The 14422-nt window shown below is 45.1% G+C and overlaps 1 protein-coding gene across 1 annotated transcript in view; it reads left to right on the forward strand.

Moving 5' to 3' along the window:
• LOC140402442 (heterogeneous nuclear ribonucleoprotein U-like protein 1) overlaps positions 1-14422 on the forward strand; it is a 94226-nt gene that overhangs the window by 73292 nt on the left and 6512 nt on the right. Inside the window, exons 8-13 of the mRNA XM_072490227.1 lie at positions 1412-1675; positions 4091-4213; positions 6397-6525; positions 12217-12385; positions 12933-13175; positions 13692-13840. Of these exons, the coding sequence (XP_072346328.1) occupies positions 1412-1675; positions 4091-4213; positions 6397-6525; positions 12217-12385; positions 12933-13175; positions 13692-13840 (1077 nt within the window). The remainder of the gene's footprint in view (positions 1-1411; positions 1676-4090; positions 4214-6396; positions 6526-12216; positions 12386-12932; positions 13176-13691; positions 13841-14422) is intronic.

A 14422-nucleotide genomic window follows, 5' to 3' on the forward strand; every position in this document is an offset into this window, starting at 1 on the left:
TGCGGCCTCCATTTGCATTCTCCTGCAGAGACTGATTGCTATCCTGTAATCCTAAATTGTGGTTACCCAGTTGGAACAGAAGCCTAGTCTTGCCACTGCCTAAAACTACTTTTGACAGTGGATAGGCAGTTTGGATTTATACTTTGTCAGGGACTCTTGGTTCCTGGTCGGATAGTTCGGAGGGGATCAGAGCATTGGATGGTGTCACCTATTGCAGCCAAGTTAGTGACTTGCTGAGAAAGAGGGTGATGCGGAAAATCTGAGCTTGCTCTTGTGTTTGAGAGGACTGCATTAAAAAGGAAACATAGCTGGGCAGCACGGTGGCGCAGTGGTTAGCATGCTGCCTCACGGCGCCGAGGTCTCAGGTTTGATCCCGGCCCTGAGTCACTGTCCGTGTGGAGTTTGCACATTCTCCCCGTGTTTGCGGGGGTTTCGCCCACAAAGATGGAGTTTAATTTAGATAAATGTGAGGTGATGCATTTTGGCAGATCGAATCAGGCCAGGGCCTACTCAGTTAATGGTATGGCGTTGGGGAGAGTTATAGAACAAAGAGATCTAGGAGTACAGGTTCATAGCTCCTTGAAGGTGGAGTCGCAGGTGGACAGGGTGGTGAAGAAGGCATTCGGCATGCTTGGTTTCATTGGTCAGAACATTGAATACAGGAGTTGGGACGTCTTGTTGAAGTTGTACAAGACATTGGTACGGCCACACTTGGAATACTGTGTGCAGTTCTGGTCACCCTATTATAGAAAGGATATTATTAAACTAGAAAGAGTGCAGAAAAGATTTATTAGGATGTTGCCGGGACTTGGTGGTTTGAGTTATAAGGAGAGGCTGGATAGACTGGGACGTTTTTCCCTGGAGCGTAGGAGGCTTAGGGGTGATCTTATAGAGGTCTATAAAATAATGAGGGGCATAGATAAGGTAGATAGTCAACATCTTTTCCCAAAGGTAGGGGAGTCTAAAACTAGAGGGCATAGGTTTAAGGTGAGAGGGGAGAGATTCAGAAGGGCCCAGAGGGGCAATTTCTTCACTCAGAGGGTAGTGAGTGTCTGGAATGGGCTGCCAGAGGTAGTAGTAGAGGCGGGTACAATTGTGTCTTTTAAAAAGCATTTAGATAGTTACATGGGTAAGATGGGTATAGAGGGTTATGGGCCAAGTGCGGGCAACTGGGACTAGCTTAATGGTAAAAACTGGGCGGCATGGACTGGTTGGGCCGAAGGGCCTGTTTCCATGCTGTAAACTTCTATGATTCTATGTGCAGGTTAGGTGGATTGGCCATGCTAAATTGCACCTTAATTGGAAAAAATGAATTGGGTACTCTAAAGATTTTTTTTTTTTAAAAAGGAAACACAGGGAGTTGTTGTCAAATATATTTTGTTATTGAATCTTTTTATTATCCACCATCTAGAATTTTGAAGCCGGTGAAGATGTGGAGATGTCCTACACGAAGAATGGAAGGTGGCTAGGTGTGGCATTCAGGGTCAGGAAAATGGCTCTCGGTGGACAACCGTTGTTCCCACATGTTCTGACAAAGAATTGTTCCATCGAATTCAACTTTGGGCAGAATGCACCATGGTGTAGACTTCCCGATGGGTTCACGTACATAGAACATGTGCCTGTAGATGAGCGAATGCCAGGCACAATAGGACCAAGGAGCAAGTCAGAGTGTGAGGTAGGTATGCCGACCAAGGTTAAAGAGGGTTATTGTGATTCTAAGAATAACTCTGGGCAGTCTATCTCTGAGCAACCTTTTTCGTGCACTACACCACTTTGTTTTAGTTCCAATTCCCCACTTTGTCTACTTTTAATTTTCCCCACGATGTCTGAATCTATTTAATTTTAGTTGTTAATTTATTTCGGAATACTTGAGTGTCCCAAGTCTCAGTTTTGCGATGGGGGTCTTTTCTTTTTGTGCCTTTCCAAGGATCATAATTCTGCAGGAGCAAACAGTGTAAAATGTTAAAGGAAGTACAAATGAGATTTAGGACTGGCAATGTTTTTGATGTACCTGTTTTTTTTACCCCCGGAACCCGCTTTTACCAGCCGACCGACCGACCTTCGGAACCCAATGCCAGCCGTCCTTCGGGACCCACGCTGGCCAACTGTCGCTATTCACCCATTGCTCTCCCCCCCCCACCACACTTGCCTGCTCTGCACTCCCCGACTCTTCAAACCCCCCTCCATCTTTGTTTCATGGGCATGGTCCGCTTCACCCCCTGAACCTTGGCAGTGCCACCCTGGCACTTTTGCACCCTTGCACTGGCACCCAGACAGTGCTCTTGCCTGCTTAGCAATGTCAGGGTGGCGGTGCCAAGGTGCTCGCGTTCCGAGGGGGTGAGGGCAGGGAGCCACCTTGCACTTACCCTGACCGCCCAGGGGTCTCCGATGGCCCGGGAGACCCCCGGGTGCCGTTCCGCCTGGTCCACGTTTGTGTGGACCAGCACTGATCGGCACCTGGCTGCAGCCTCCCTGGAGAGGCCGGACAATCGACGAAGGCTGGTGGCGTAAGTAGGTTTACGGCTACTTCCGTGAGCGGCATGTGGTCCCGTCCATTTGGGCCGGAGTTCCAACTCCGACGTCTCGCGGGACTCCGGGGAACCTCGTGAGGCGTGAAGGCTTTTGGGAGTCTTGCTGCAGATCTCTCTCTCCAGGTTCTCCAGCCGCGTTATGCTCTTGCTTGATCGCAACGCGGCTGGACAATCGCTCCTTATATCGGAACAAAGCCCTGTTTAGTAATCAGATGAGGGCAATTTCTGGGGCATTGACAGGGTGATAAATGTAGGACAATGGAAGCCTCGATTGCCCTTGAAGAGGAGATAAAATGTGTAGTAAAAACCCAAGAAATTGTGAGCTGCCCTGGGATGAAATTTGAATTCCCAGATTTGTCTCGCTATCGCTCACCCCTGTGCGGCAGGAATCACATGCATTTCAGTGTGGATCAAACCTCCATCTAGCCAAACGTCTGTGCTGCTTCATTACAAACTGTGACTGGTCAATGGCTTGCTGATGCAAGCCTCGGGTCGAACGCCTGTTCAAGGAGTGGGTTGAGCTGATACAGTGTCAGCAGCAGCTATAAACAATCCTGCAGAGGGCAGTAAAGGGTCAGCTGCATTTTCAAACGAGAGGGATATTTGCTGTTGGCTGGTCTGCAAAGCACCGGAATGACGAATAAACTTTGTCACTGTTGTCACATAGTCATCACTGAACTGCAGAGTGGTTGTGACTTGGACGGACAGATTTGGGGCAACATTGCTCTTCTCCGTTCCGGTAAAGGTTCTTGAAGAGGCCATTTCAGAGCAGCCAGCACTGAAGGCTTGTTTGTGGCACTAGCAATCCCCAGTTAGCATCGCTCTGCAGTCGACGGTGCCCTTGCCTTTAGCTCTCTAACCCCAAGCCGTTGAACTCTCCCTAATCTGTCTTCCCCTCTCCCTTCCATTACAGACTACTTTTTATTGTCCCAATTAAGGAGCAATTTTGCATGGCCAATTGACCTACCCTGCACATCTTTAGGTTGTGGGGGGCGAAACCCACGCAAACGCAGGGAGAATGTACAAACTCCACAAGGGCAGTGATCCGAGGCCGGGACCGGTCTCCGGCGCCATGAGGCAGCAGTGCTAGCCACCGTGCTGCCCAGAGGGCCTACCTTCCTGTCTTAATTTCTCCATGAAGCACCTTTGGTATGTTTTACTACAATGAAGCTGCTTTGGGCCGCACGGTAGCACAGGGTTAGCTTCACAGCGACAGGGACTCGAGTTCAATTCCTGGCTTGGGTCACTGTCTGTGTGGAGTCTGCACGTTCTCTCCGTGTCTGCGAGGGTCTCCTCCCACAAGTCCCGAAAGGTGAATTGGACATTCTGAATTCTCCCTCTGTGTACCCGAACAGCTGCCGGGGTGTGGCGACTAGGGTATTTTCACAGTAACTTCATTGCAGTCTTAATGTAAGCCTACTTGTGACACTAATAAAGACGTATTATTATAAATGCTAAAGAGAAAAGGCTGGAGAGAGCTGGGAGATTGGAGCAAATGAGGAGCACAGCACCTTTTTTTAAGAGTCAGCGTTTTACTCCTGAGGTTTCTTCCCCCTTAGATCCTGATGATGGTCGGCCTGCCTGCAGCTGGGAAGACAACATGGGCAATTAAACATGCAGCTCGCAATCCTTGGAAGAAATACAATATCCTTGGAACAAACGCCATCATGGAAAAGATGAAGGTAGGTGTAGGGCATGCAGAATGACCCAGTTCTTAAGTTTGTGCCTGAACTGTTAAGTAGCTTGGAGATGCTCAGCTCATTAACAGAGTTTAATTTTAAAGCCCCCCTTTAATGCTCCAAGCCTGGGGTCACTTTATGACCAGTCCGCTATCCAAAGACTGAATAAATGAACATGGACTGAAAATCAGTGATGGGAACAGTTTTCATTGCCCCAATATCATTTCTACAGACTGACGGCATTTTGTTCTGTGAAATATTTGTGCCTGCTCCTCTTTATTGGAAGAGTTGGAAAATGTTTATCTGTAAATCCATCATCCGCATCTTCCAGTAGGTTGTTGCATGAAGTCAGCTTCTGCAGTGATATTTTCAATTCTGCGTTTAATCTATCAAAAGAAATGGCATTCAGCCCAGGCATTAAAGTCATTTTATTTAAATAATCCTGAAATGTGGCTGAAATTGACACAGTCTGAATTCTTTTTGTGATAAGGAAGCACTTTTTTACGGCCTGTAGTGAATGAAAATGCTTCTCGGTCGCTTCAAATTATTAGACTGCAAGTGGGGTTTACCTTTGACTATCTCACACACATTGGAATCAGCCCCTCTTCCCTCAGCATGCATGCCCGTCTTCCAACCCCCCAACTCGCTCACTCAGCAACCTGGCCTTTCCAACTGCCCGGGGGCAACACCAAGCTGATCTGTAGTCCCTTTGTGGTCTCTCTGATCAGCTGAGATTTGGGCTTTACTGCACACTCCTGTGTAGCTAGTTACCCTGTATCAAAACACGTGTATGCGTGAGTGCTCCGGTTTCCTCCCATAGTCCAAAGATGTGCAGGTTAGGTGGATTGGCCATTCTAAATTGCCTTTAGTGTCCAAAAAGGTTAGGTTGGGTTGCGGGGATAAAGGGGATGGGATGGAGCGATGGGCTTAAGTAGGGTGCTCTTTCCAAGGGCTGGTGCAGACTCGATGCGCTGAATGGCCTCCTTCTGCACTGTAAATTCTATGATTCAATTAGTACGTCCTGTTTTTGTCCCTATTTTGCAAGAACTCTCGTTTGGACTTGATTCAATGAAGAACTCTTAAACAAAAAACTTGCCCCGAGCGCAAGTTGCCAAATCAATTTTGCAATAATAATTTAATCTAAACAGGATTGTCCCAAATCTATTTTCTAAAAGTACTTTGGTTAATGAGTGACCTTTTTCACAATAGCTGCATGCTTGATTCTCAATACGCTCATGTTGCATTGTTTAAGAAAGATTCTTACATCCTGAGTTTGTTTTGTTTGCACGAAGTGAATGCTGCAACATCCTGCATTTTAAAGCTAATTACAGTATAATATCTCACTAGATGAAAAATGTTTGTCTCTTGTGAACCTTTGTAATGCAGCGCTGAATTATATCTTTTTTCCCCCTGGAGGTCAAGTTGCTTTTCCTTCCAGTGCAGCAGTTTTAAGCATCTCATGCTCTTTTGACTTTATCAATCAATAAATAGCGCACTGTCTACCTCATTAGCCATGGCAATTTCCGGTTTTGACGCGTCCTCGTTTTCATCCTCTTGCAGCTGCTTTGCGAGTCTTATCAGAGAGCTGCAGCAGGCCCCGACTCCTGTGCTCCCTCTCCTGCCCCGTTCCTGCCGAACCCCCAGCTCTGCTGCTGCTCCCCGCATCTCCATCGAGTGGCCAGCAGCTGAGTGCTCCCTCCCCAGTGGGATGAGTGGCGGCTCCACCGAACCATCTCCTGGCCTCGTTAATGGGCTTCCTGTGATTCTCGCCTATTGCTTCGGAAACGGCCAGCAACGGCCAAGGGGAGGCGGAGTTTGGTGGGGGAGGAAAAAAGAAGTTAACTGCCAGAACACCATTAATCTTATCCATTGGGCAGAATTTGAGTCTTAAAGCTGATCATTTGAAATCTAATAATGTATTCAAAAAGCCAGGTCTCCAAGCATCGAATATACTTCAAATAATTTCACTGGTAGACATGTCAAGTGAGACGAGTATAAAGGTTGAGTTTTAAAAAAACATTCCATCGAATGAAACATCCCAGGCTCTCCAGTGCTTAAACTATTTCCGTACAAATGGGGTTAATATCATCAATTCCAAGTCACTGGCTGCACCCCAGGAGCCAATGCTTACGAGGAGCCATAGAATCCGGTCCTTTCAGCAACGGGCCTCTCTGCCATTTTCACAGGTGATGGGTCTTCGCCGTCAACGCAATTACGCAGGCCGTTGGGATGTCCTGATCCAGCAAGCTACTCAGTGCTTGAACCGCCTCATCCAGATCGCTGCTCGCAAGAAACGGAACTACATTCTTGACCAGGTACTGTTGTGCTTCCATGCTGTATTGCTACATCCAGTTAAGATAGCTTATTTTTGTTTGTTACGACAATAAATGAACAATATATTTATTCAGCGAATTAAATCTCTTGTAATATATATATTATATATATTTTATTTTTTTATTTTTTATAAAAACATTGTAAATTCAGATTAACTTTATTTCATTGCCTGGGGATCAAATGAAAGTAGCCATCTCACGTAAAGAACAAAAATACAAGATGAAATTTAATGATGTTGCTGCTTAGAAAGTAAAACACCAATGGGTGAGTAAGTGACTGATCTCCATTGTTACCAAAGTAAAGAAAAATAAGTAAATATAGTAATTGGAACTTTGTTTTGTTAAATAATTTATGTCCAGGTAAGTTATTACTAACTACTTTTGGCTTTTCAGGGCCTCCCAGGACAGGCAAGGTAAGTACAGGTCTAAAATCTTTGGCTCAGGATAGTTGTAAGTACTCCTGGTAAGTAGCTATATGTTGTCTTGTCTGGGGCAGGTGGTCTTGTGAAGAACTGGTGATTATGGGTAAGTATTAGTGAGTGTAGTCAGGGTCAAGGCAGGAAAAATCTTGAGCATCCTTGGTGACGTTTGTGGAGTTTGTTGATCCCTTTAAAGAGGTGCAAAGAATGAAATCCTAATTATATTTACAGATGCTACCCTGCAGTAAAATTAATAGTTAATCATTCCCTGTCGGTGACACTTTAATTGCTCTGATACACACATCTAGTTTGTTCGAGCTTTAACATCCTGTTTCTAATTGAATGAGATTGGCTTTATCAAAGTTTCTGCAAATATTTAACTGGATCCTTGAGTGAAACGTTCTCCTTTCTGCAGGCAGAGTGACCCATGCTTTTACATTTATATACAGCTGCCTTGCACCACAAAGTGAATTAGATAGCTCTAATCCTCAAATTTGGCATGTCTAATTTAACACACCTTGATTTAAAGATGTGTGCCGCTATTGAATTTCACACATGTTTGGTTTGCATGTTGCAATTGGTTTACACCGCAAGGGCTTTGGGTCTTGTGTTGCTCCATAATTTCTGTAATCCAATTTTAAATGCAGAGCAAGGATTTTTGTTTAACGCTGGCAGTAAGTTGAGAAGCTTTCTAAAAAAGGATGGAGATTAAGCATACTTTTGAAGTGATCTTGCAGGGGTTGCGATATTCTTCACTAAAGGTGCTTACTGCACAATATAATTTGCTGATGAACAGATTACGGGTGTGATGAGCTGTCACATAACTTTGTATTAAAAAGAGAAAATGCTTGAAACCCCCAGCAGGTTTGGCAGCATCTGTAGAGAGAGAGAAAGAGTTAACATTTCGAGTCCATATGACTCTTCAGAGCTACATTTGTTGCCTACAGTAATGTGTTGCCAGCTGTCCAGTGAAAAGGGATGGTTTATAGCTTTTAAACAAGTGGGTATATGATTGTACTTTGTGAGTTGGCTTGCATTGTGCACTACCACATTAATTATTAATGTTTGCTTTTGGTGTGGGGCAATTTGTGATTTTAGCCTTAAAAAAACATATATACTCTTGAATTTCCACGTCGTTAAACAGAAACTGATTAAGCTGATTTGGTTGCTTAACTGAATTATCCTATAATCGCCAAAATGGATGTTAACTGGCAGATTATTTAGTGGTGTAGCTGAACAATACAGCTTGTGCTTTGAATCGCACAAGTGCTGCTTACTTTAGTTCTGTGTGTTAACTTTGTCAAGTGCGTTAAACTCAGAACTGATTTTACCAAGTTATAACTTTGCCCTTCAGAAATGGCTGCTGAAAGGAGAGGAGTGTGAAATTGTGCTCCAGAGCGCACTGACACTAATGGATTACGACCGGACTGAGAAATTGTAAAATGCTGAGGGCTGAATTCAATTATTTTTCCAACTTGGAAAAAGCTCAAGTCAGCCAAGCTTGTATAATTCAAATTGAGCGCACAGAAGTTAGGTGCAGTTTTGAATGGAGTCAAATTGTATTGTTAGAAGCTATTAACTTTCTGAGTCACAGAATTTAGTGGCATTTTGTTGCTTAAAATAAAGTTCTATTGAAACCAAGTTCTTCAAAGTCCTCTATTTGCATATTCTGTGGTGGGTTTGCAGAAGTTGAGACTTGCCTGTGACTTAAGTTGTAATTATTTTGAACTTTAGACAGCTACTGTTTCCTTGGGTGGAGAAAGTGCCACTCTGTATTAAAAGCGTATCGAATGGCTTACTGCATAAGTTGGGATTTTGGTAGCAAACTCCATTAGGAAATAATTCACTTGCATGTCTTAAAATTGGGCGATGATATACTTCTGCCTGTCCCTTGTGCTGCCACAGAAATAACTAGAAAGGGAATTGATTTCTCAAAGTGGGAAGAATTGGCAAGGGACATTTGGCCCCAGTGGGGGCACAATAGCCTATTGGGGGAGAAAAGCCCCTGAGGGGAGGCAGGATATCTGAGCACAGTTTTCCACATTCGTTTCGGATTTTGGGTAAATTCATACAATTCATAGTTTGATATCGAATCAATAAGCATTTAGAAATGTTTGGGGTACTCGAACAAACAACTGTTGCACTTGGTGAATGTAATTGAATTTTGAAGTCTGCTTGGATAACGGAGTGCTGTAGATGTAGTGTGGAGGGATTGTGAAAACTATTGAATATAGCGAAAGAGATTGAGGTGTGATTTGACGAAAGGTGTGCAAGATTATGACACGTTTAGATATGGCAGACAAAGAAAAGCTGTTCCCATTAGCTGATGGTACAAGGACAAAGAGGCATGGCTTCAAGCTTTTGGGCAAGAGACGCAGGGAGGACGTGAGGGAGAACATTCTTACGCAGCGAGTGGTAATGGCTCTGGAACTTGCTGCGAGGGTTGGGTGGTGGAAGCAGAGCTAATTGATTTGAAAGAGAAGTTGGATGGGCACTTGAGGGAAATGAATGTGCAAAGCTACGGGGATAGATTGGGAGAAATGGGACTGACTTTTATAACTCCATAATGAGTTGGCATGGACTTGATGGCTCCCAATGAAATGAAAATCGTTTATTGTCACAAGTAAGCTTCAAATGAAGTTACTGTGAAAAGCCACATTCCGGCGCCTGTTCGGGGAGGCTGATACGGGAATTGAACCGTGCTGCTGGCCTGCCTTGATCTGCTTTCAAAGCCAGCGATTTAACCCTGTGCTAAACCAGCCACAATGTTTTGCGATGTTTCAGAACAAATTCAGTTGTTTGGTACAAGGGGAAATGGAGCAGCCTGATGGAAAGTTGGAAGATGGGTAGAAAATGAAGGGTGGCTCTTGCTGAGTTTGCAAAGTAACGTGGCGGTGATGTAGCACAGGATTAGTTCTCCATATATATGGACAATCTGGACTTGGGCAGAAGGAGTACAGGAACACAAATGTCACAAAACTAGGAGGTTTGCTGCAAGGACTGTAAAATGCTTGAGGTTGGCGTGGACAGGGTGATCTCCAATGTAAGGTGATTCATTTGGGGAAAGAAAACGTAGAATGGGAGCACACAATAAATGGAGGTATACAGTGAACAGACAGACACTGAATTATGTTGTAGAGAGCTGGGACATTGAGTACATATTCCTCAAAGTGAATGTTGTCGCTAAAAGACTAATTCAGGTGAAAGGTGGTAGCATTTATTGTTTTATAGATGGCAGTACAGAGCAAAGCGATTGTGATAACGTTGTGCCCAGCAATGGTTAGCGCACAGATGAAGAACTGTGCAATTCTGAGGGCCGCATTGCAGACAGGGTCTTAAAGCCATGTGTAGATTTACCAGGATGATGCCTCGCGTAAAGCGCCTTGTAGCCTGCAAGTGAGCGGCAGATTGCTCCTTTGTGAGCTGTGGAAAATAAGAAATTTGTTTTACATGCCAGAATACGCTGCCATATCTGGTACTGTATGCTCATGGCTCTTTCTCTATTGTGCTGTAATGACTAACTGCCAGTTGCTATTCCTTCCAATGAGACACACTTTCCCAAAAGTTAGTGCATCAGGAATTACTTTACAAACCCTTTCCTTGTTCCCAGGCCTGCCTCTGGCCTGTCAAGTACAGTATCTGCAAGTGGTGTTGGATAGTCCCTTCAGCGGTGATTTTTCACATAACGTACAGCAAAAGGTGAAGTGCTGAATCAGCTGGTACCTGAAAGCTAAAAAGAAATATGTTTTCTGCTGCCAATAATAGTGTTACCGTCAGGCTAGGAGGGTAGTGGAACAAGCTCTCCCATAGAGGCACTAAATAGACCTGAAGTAATTAAGAATTTCTTAGGAACATCTCTCAAGTGCAAAAATAGCCTGAATTTAAAACTGTGAGTATTGACAGCACCGTCAGGCAGAAAGAGATTTAAAAGTAAAGAAGATATTTAAATAAGGGCCTGTGTGCATTACATCAAGCTAAACTCACGACTGAATATACAGCAGAGTCATTCGATAAAAGTTGGGATTATTTCTCCATCCAGACGCATGGAGCGGTGGATAGTTTCATAATAATTAAATATGTAAGATCAGTCAGCCACTTCTGGCGCTGGGGTCTCCAGGCGTGACTGGGGGGGATTTGGCCTGTTCCCAAATCATAATCATTCCGGCTGGGATCCGTGTCACTATCGTGCAGTCCTTTTATAGAAAACCATTGCAAACACGCTTTCTACAGTTAACACGTCCATTTTTTGCAAAACTCTTGAATGCCGCTGCTCCTTTTGGAAGCCATGATGTGGAGATGCCGGCGTTGGACTGGGGTGAGCACAGTTCGAAGTCTTACAACACCAGGTTCAAGTCCTGGCTGTCCTGGCTTGATACAGTTCACACCCCTTTAACCTGGGGTTACCCCATCTCTGGATCTGTAAAGATTTAATCACCTGCTAATGCTCGCATTCCAAGCATTGTTTGGCATCTTTGAATTTGTCTATATATGTGTTTCTGGAACATACCGCTTCATTCACCTGAGGAAGGAGCAGCGCTCCGAAAGCTAGTGACATCGAAACAAACCTGTTGGACTTTAACCTGGTGTTGTAAGACTTCATACTGTCCTTTTGGAAAGGCAGGGAGTAAAGGAACATTAATTTAATTGGTGAATTAATAAAAAAAATAAATGTTGTTCAGTTGTGGTTTAATTTATTAATTGGTGTGATTGGTTGACTTTTAAAATTGAGTGGTGAACTACTTGTTTTGTGTGCTGAGTTCTAATTGGTGAAAGTTGCCAGCTTCCAAGCTGGAATTGTTTGCACGAGCCCCATCTATTTAGCCTACGGTTGGGGGTTTGTTTTAATATTTTACTGATTGCTTTTTGAAGACTCGGAGCGATCAGAAAGCGGTTGTAGGAATGGTAGAAAGGCAGCCTCGTTTGACGTGTTCTGTTTTAAGATTGCTCGTGTTGACTAGCTTACGCTGTCGGTTGGGCTTACCTAAATTATGGAGCAGTAAGAGATTTTCCTGAGCCTTGCCAGTCCCCTGTCGGGTTTATCCAAGACTTTAAAACAAACGTTCAGTCACCAGATTCCGAATCCTGTGGGTAAGTTTTTCTGCAAGGGGATGTTGGGGGTGGGGGGGCCACCCTGCCAGAACATTTGAGCTATGAGGGGGGAAAACTGTTTATTTCGTCGTTTACAGGCCTCAATGTCTGCAAACCAAACAACAAATAATGAACAATTTTGCCTCTTCTTTGTCACCATTGCTAGACAAATGTTTATGGATCAGCACAGAGACGAAAAATGCGTCCTTTTGAAGGGTTTCAACGCAAGGCTATTGTAATTTGTCCGACGGATGCCGATTTAATACAGCGGACAATAAAGCGCACTGATGAGGAAGGAAAAGATGTTCCTGATCATGCAGTTTTAGAAATGAAAGGTAGGAAACTGGAAACACACATCCTGTTTAAAAAAAAAAGTCGGAAGGGGGAAAGAAAGCACAGTCAGAGAGCTCTCTTCCCTCCTTCATCCTTTTGTTATTGCCCCCACATGAAACCCATTTCACCGTCTCTTCCCTCTTACCAGATGTACACACTATAAATCCCAGGTTAGTACACCAAGGATGTTATGGCCATCACCAGATTCTCTGATTTATGTGGTGTCCATAGGTGCGTTGGCGGTAACCAGTTACGCAATGTCTGCTTGGAAATACAGAAGCAGTTTTCCGTGGATCACAGTATCTTTTTTAAGTTTTAATTTTCCTTGCACCCTCCTTTCTCCCAGTGATGAGTGGCACTGGGCCACTGGCGCAAAGATCCACCCGTGGTTCGATCTTTATTTTGCCCAATTCCAAGAGTGCCCATTGACTTGTCTCCTCTCGTTGTGTTTCCTTCTCTCTCTCTCTCTCTCTCTCTCTCTCTCTCTCTCTCTTTCCCCCCCCCCCCCCCCCCCCCCCCCCCCCCCTTTTCTTGTTTTGCGGCTCCCAGCGAACTTCGCCCTGCCCGAGGCCGGCGAGTTCCTGGGCGACGTGACCTACATCGAGCTGCAGAAGGAGGAGTCGCTGAAGCTGGTGCACGAGTACAACGAGGAAGGGAGGAAAGCGGGCCCTCCCCCAGACAAGCGGTTCGACAACCGATCGGGCGGCTTCCGGGGACGTGGAAACTTCAACCGTTTCGACAGTCGCGGCGGCCAGGCGACGCGGGGATTCAACCGTGGTGGGTTCCGTTCAGGTTAGTGGCTGGGGGCTACCAAGACCTTCTAAAACCAAAAATAACGAACTCACTACTTCCGTTCCACTGATGCTTATGCATGGTTCTTGTGTTTGTTCGACAACTTTTTGAACAAAAATATATATTTTTAATAATGAAAGGCTATGGGGGAGGGAACCTGGTTGGGCAGGGTGGGGGCTTCGCACCTTGTGTGGTGGGGGGTGGGAGGGGTGGGTGGTAGTGATGGGGTGCTTGTCAAGACGTTAACCCGTACCAGCCTGGCCACCTTGTGGACTGGTGACCAGGTGTCGGCCTTCGATCACTGGAAAAATACTTGTGGTGCTGGGCGGAAGCCCTTGAGTAGCTGTTAATTGGTCACTTGGGCCTCAATTGGGGGAGGGGGCGCATGGGTTCAAGGGGATGAATGGCCTACCCTTGTTCCTATGTTCACCTGTTGCTGGGATGTTTTCGGCCTGATGATGCCCGGTATCAAACCCACACTAGGCGAGCATAAAATCGGTCTGTTTTTGAACGCAGGCTTCAATCGTGGGGGCAACACACAGAACCGTTGGACCAACAACAACAACAACACCACCAACAACAACCGTGATACCTACAATCGCACCCAGAGCTATAACTCGACCCGCACACCCACCTACAACAAAACCAGCTACAGTCAGAGCCAGGTAACAGTGGTCGAGTAACAGTGGGCAGGAGGAGGAGGAGTGGAGCTGAACAAGCTGTACTCAGCTGGAAATGAGGGTGGAAGCAAGCAACCACATTGATAGGATTCCCATACTCGGTGCAAGAAAGAAAGAGCTTGCATTTATATATAGCCTTTCACATCTGCAAAGATGTTCCATCGTTTTATAGCGAATTTTGTTAAAAGCATAATTGCTGTCCGCTAGTCCGTAGAAAAGTCCCACACACTAGTGTCCCTTTAGGGAAGGAAATCTGCCATCCTTACCTGGTCTGGCCTACATATGACTCTAGACCCACATAGCCAACTCTTTAGTACGTTTTATAGACCAGTCAGCCTGGTGTCGGTAGTGGGGCAAATGCTAGTGTCCGTTATAAAAGATATAACAGCAGTGACCTTGGAAAACAGTGGCAGGATCGGACAGTTAGCATTGATTTATGAAAGGGAAATCGTGCTGGACAAATCTACTGGAATTCCTTAAGGCTATAATTAATAGGGGGAACCAGTGAATAAGTTGAGTGAATGGGAAAATGCATGGCAGATGCAGTATAATGTGTATAAATGTGAG

Source organism: Scyliorhinus torazame, chromosome 25 (genome assembly GCF_047496885.1).
Source record: "Scyliorhinus torazame isolate Kashiwa2021f chromosome 25, sScyTor2.1, whole genome shotgun sequence".
In the NCBI taxonomy this organism is placed as follows: Eukaryota; Metazoa; Chordata; class Chondrichthyes; order Carcharhiniformes; family Scyliorhinidae; genus Scyliorhinus; species Scyliorhinus torazame.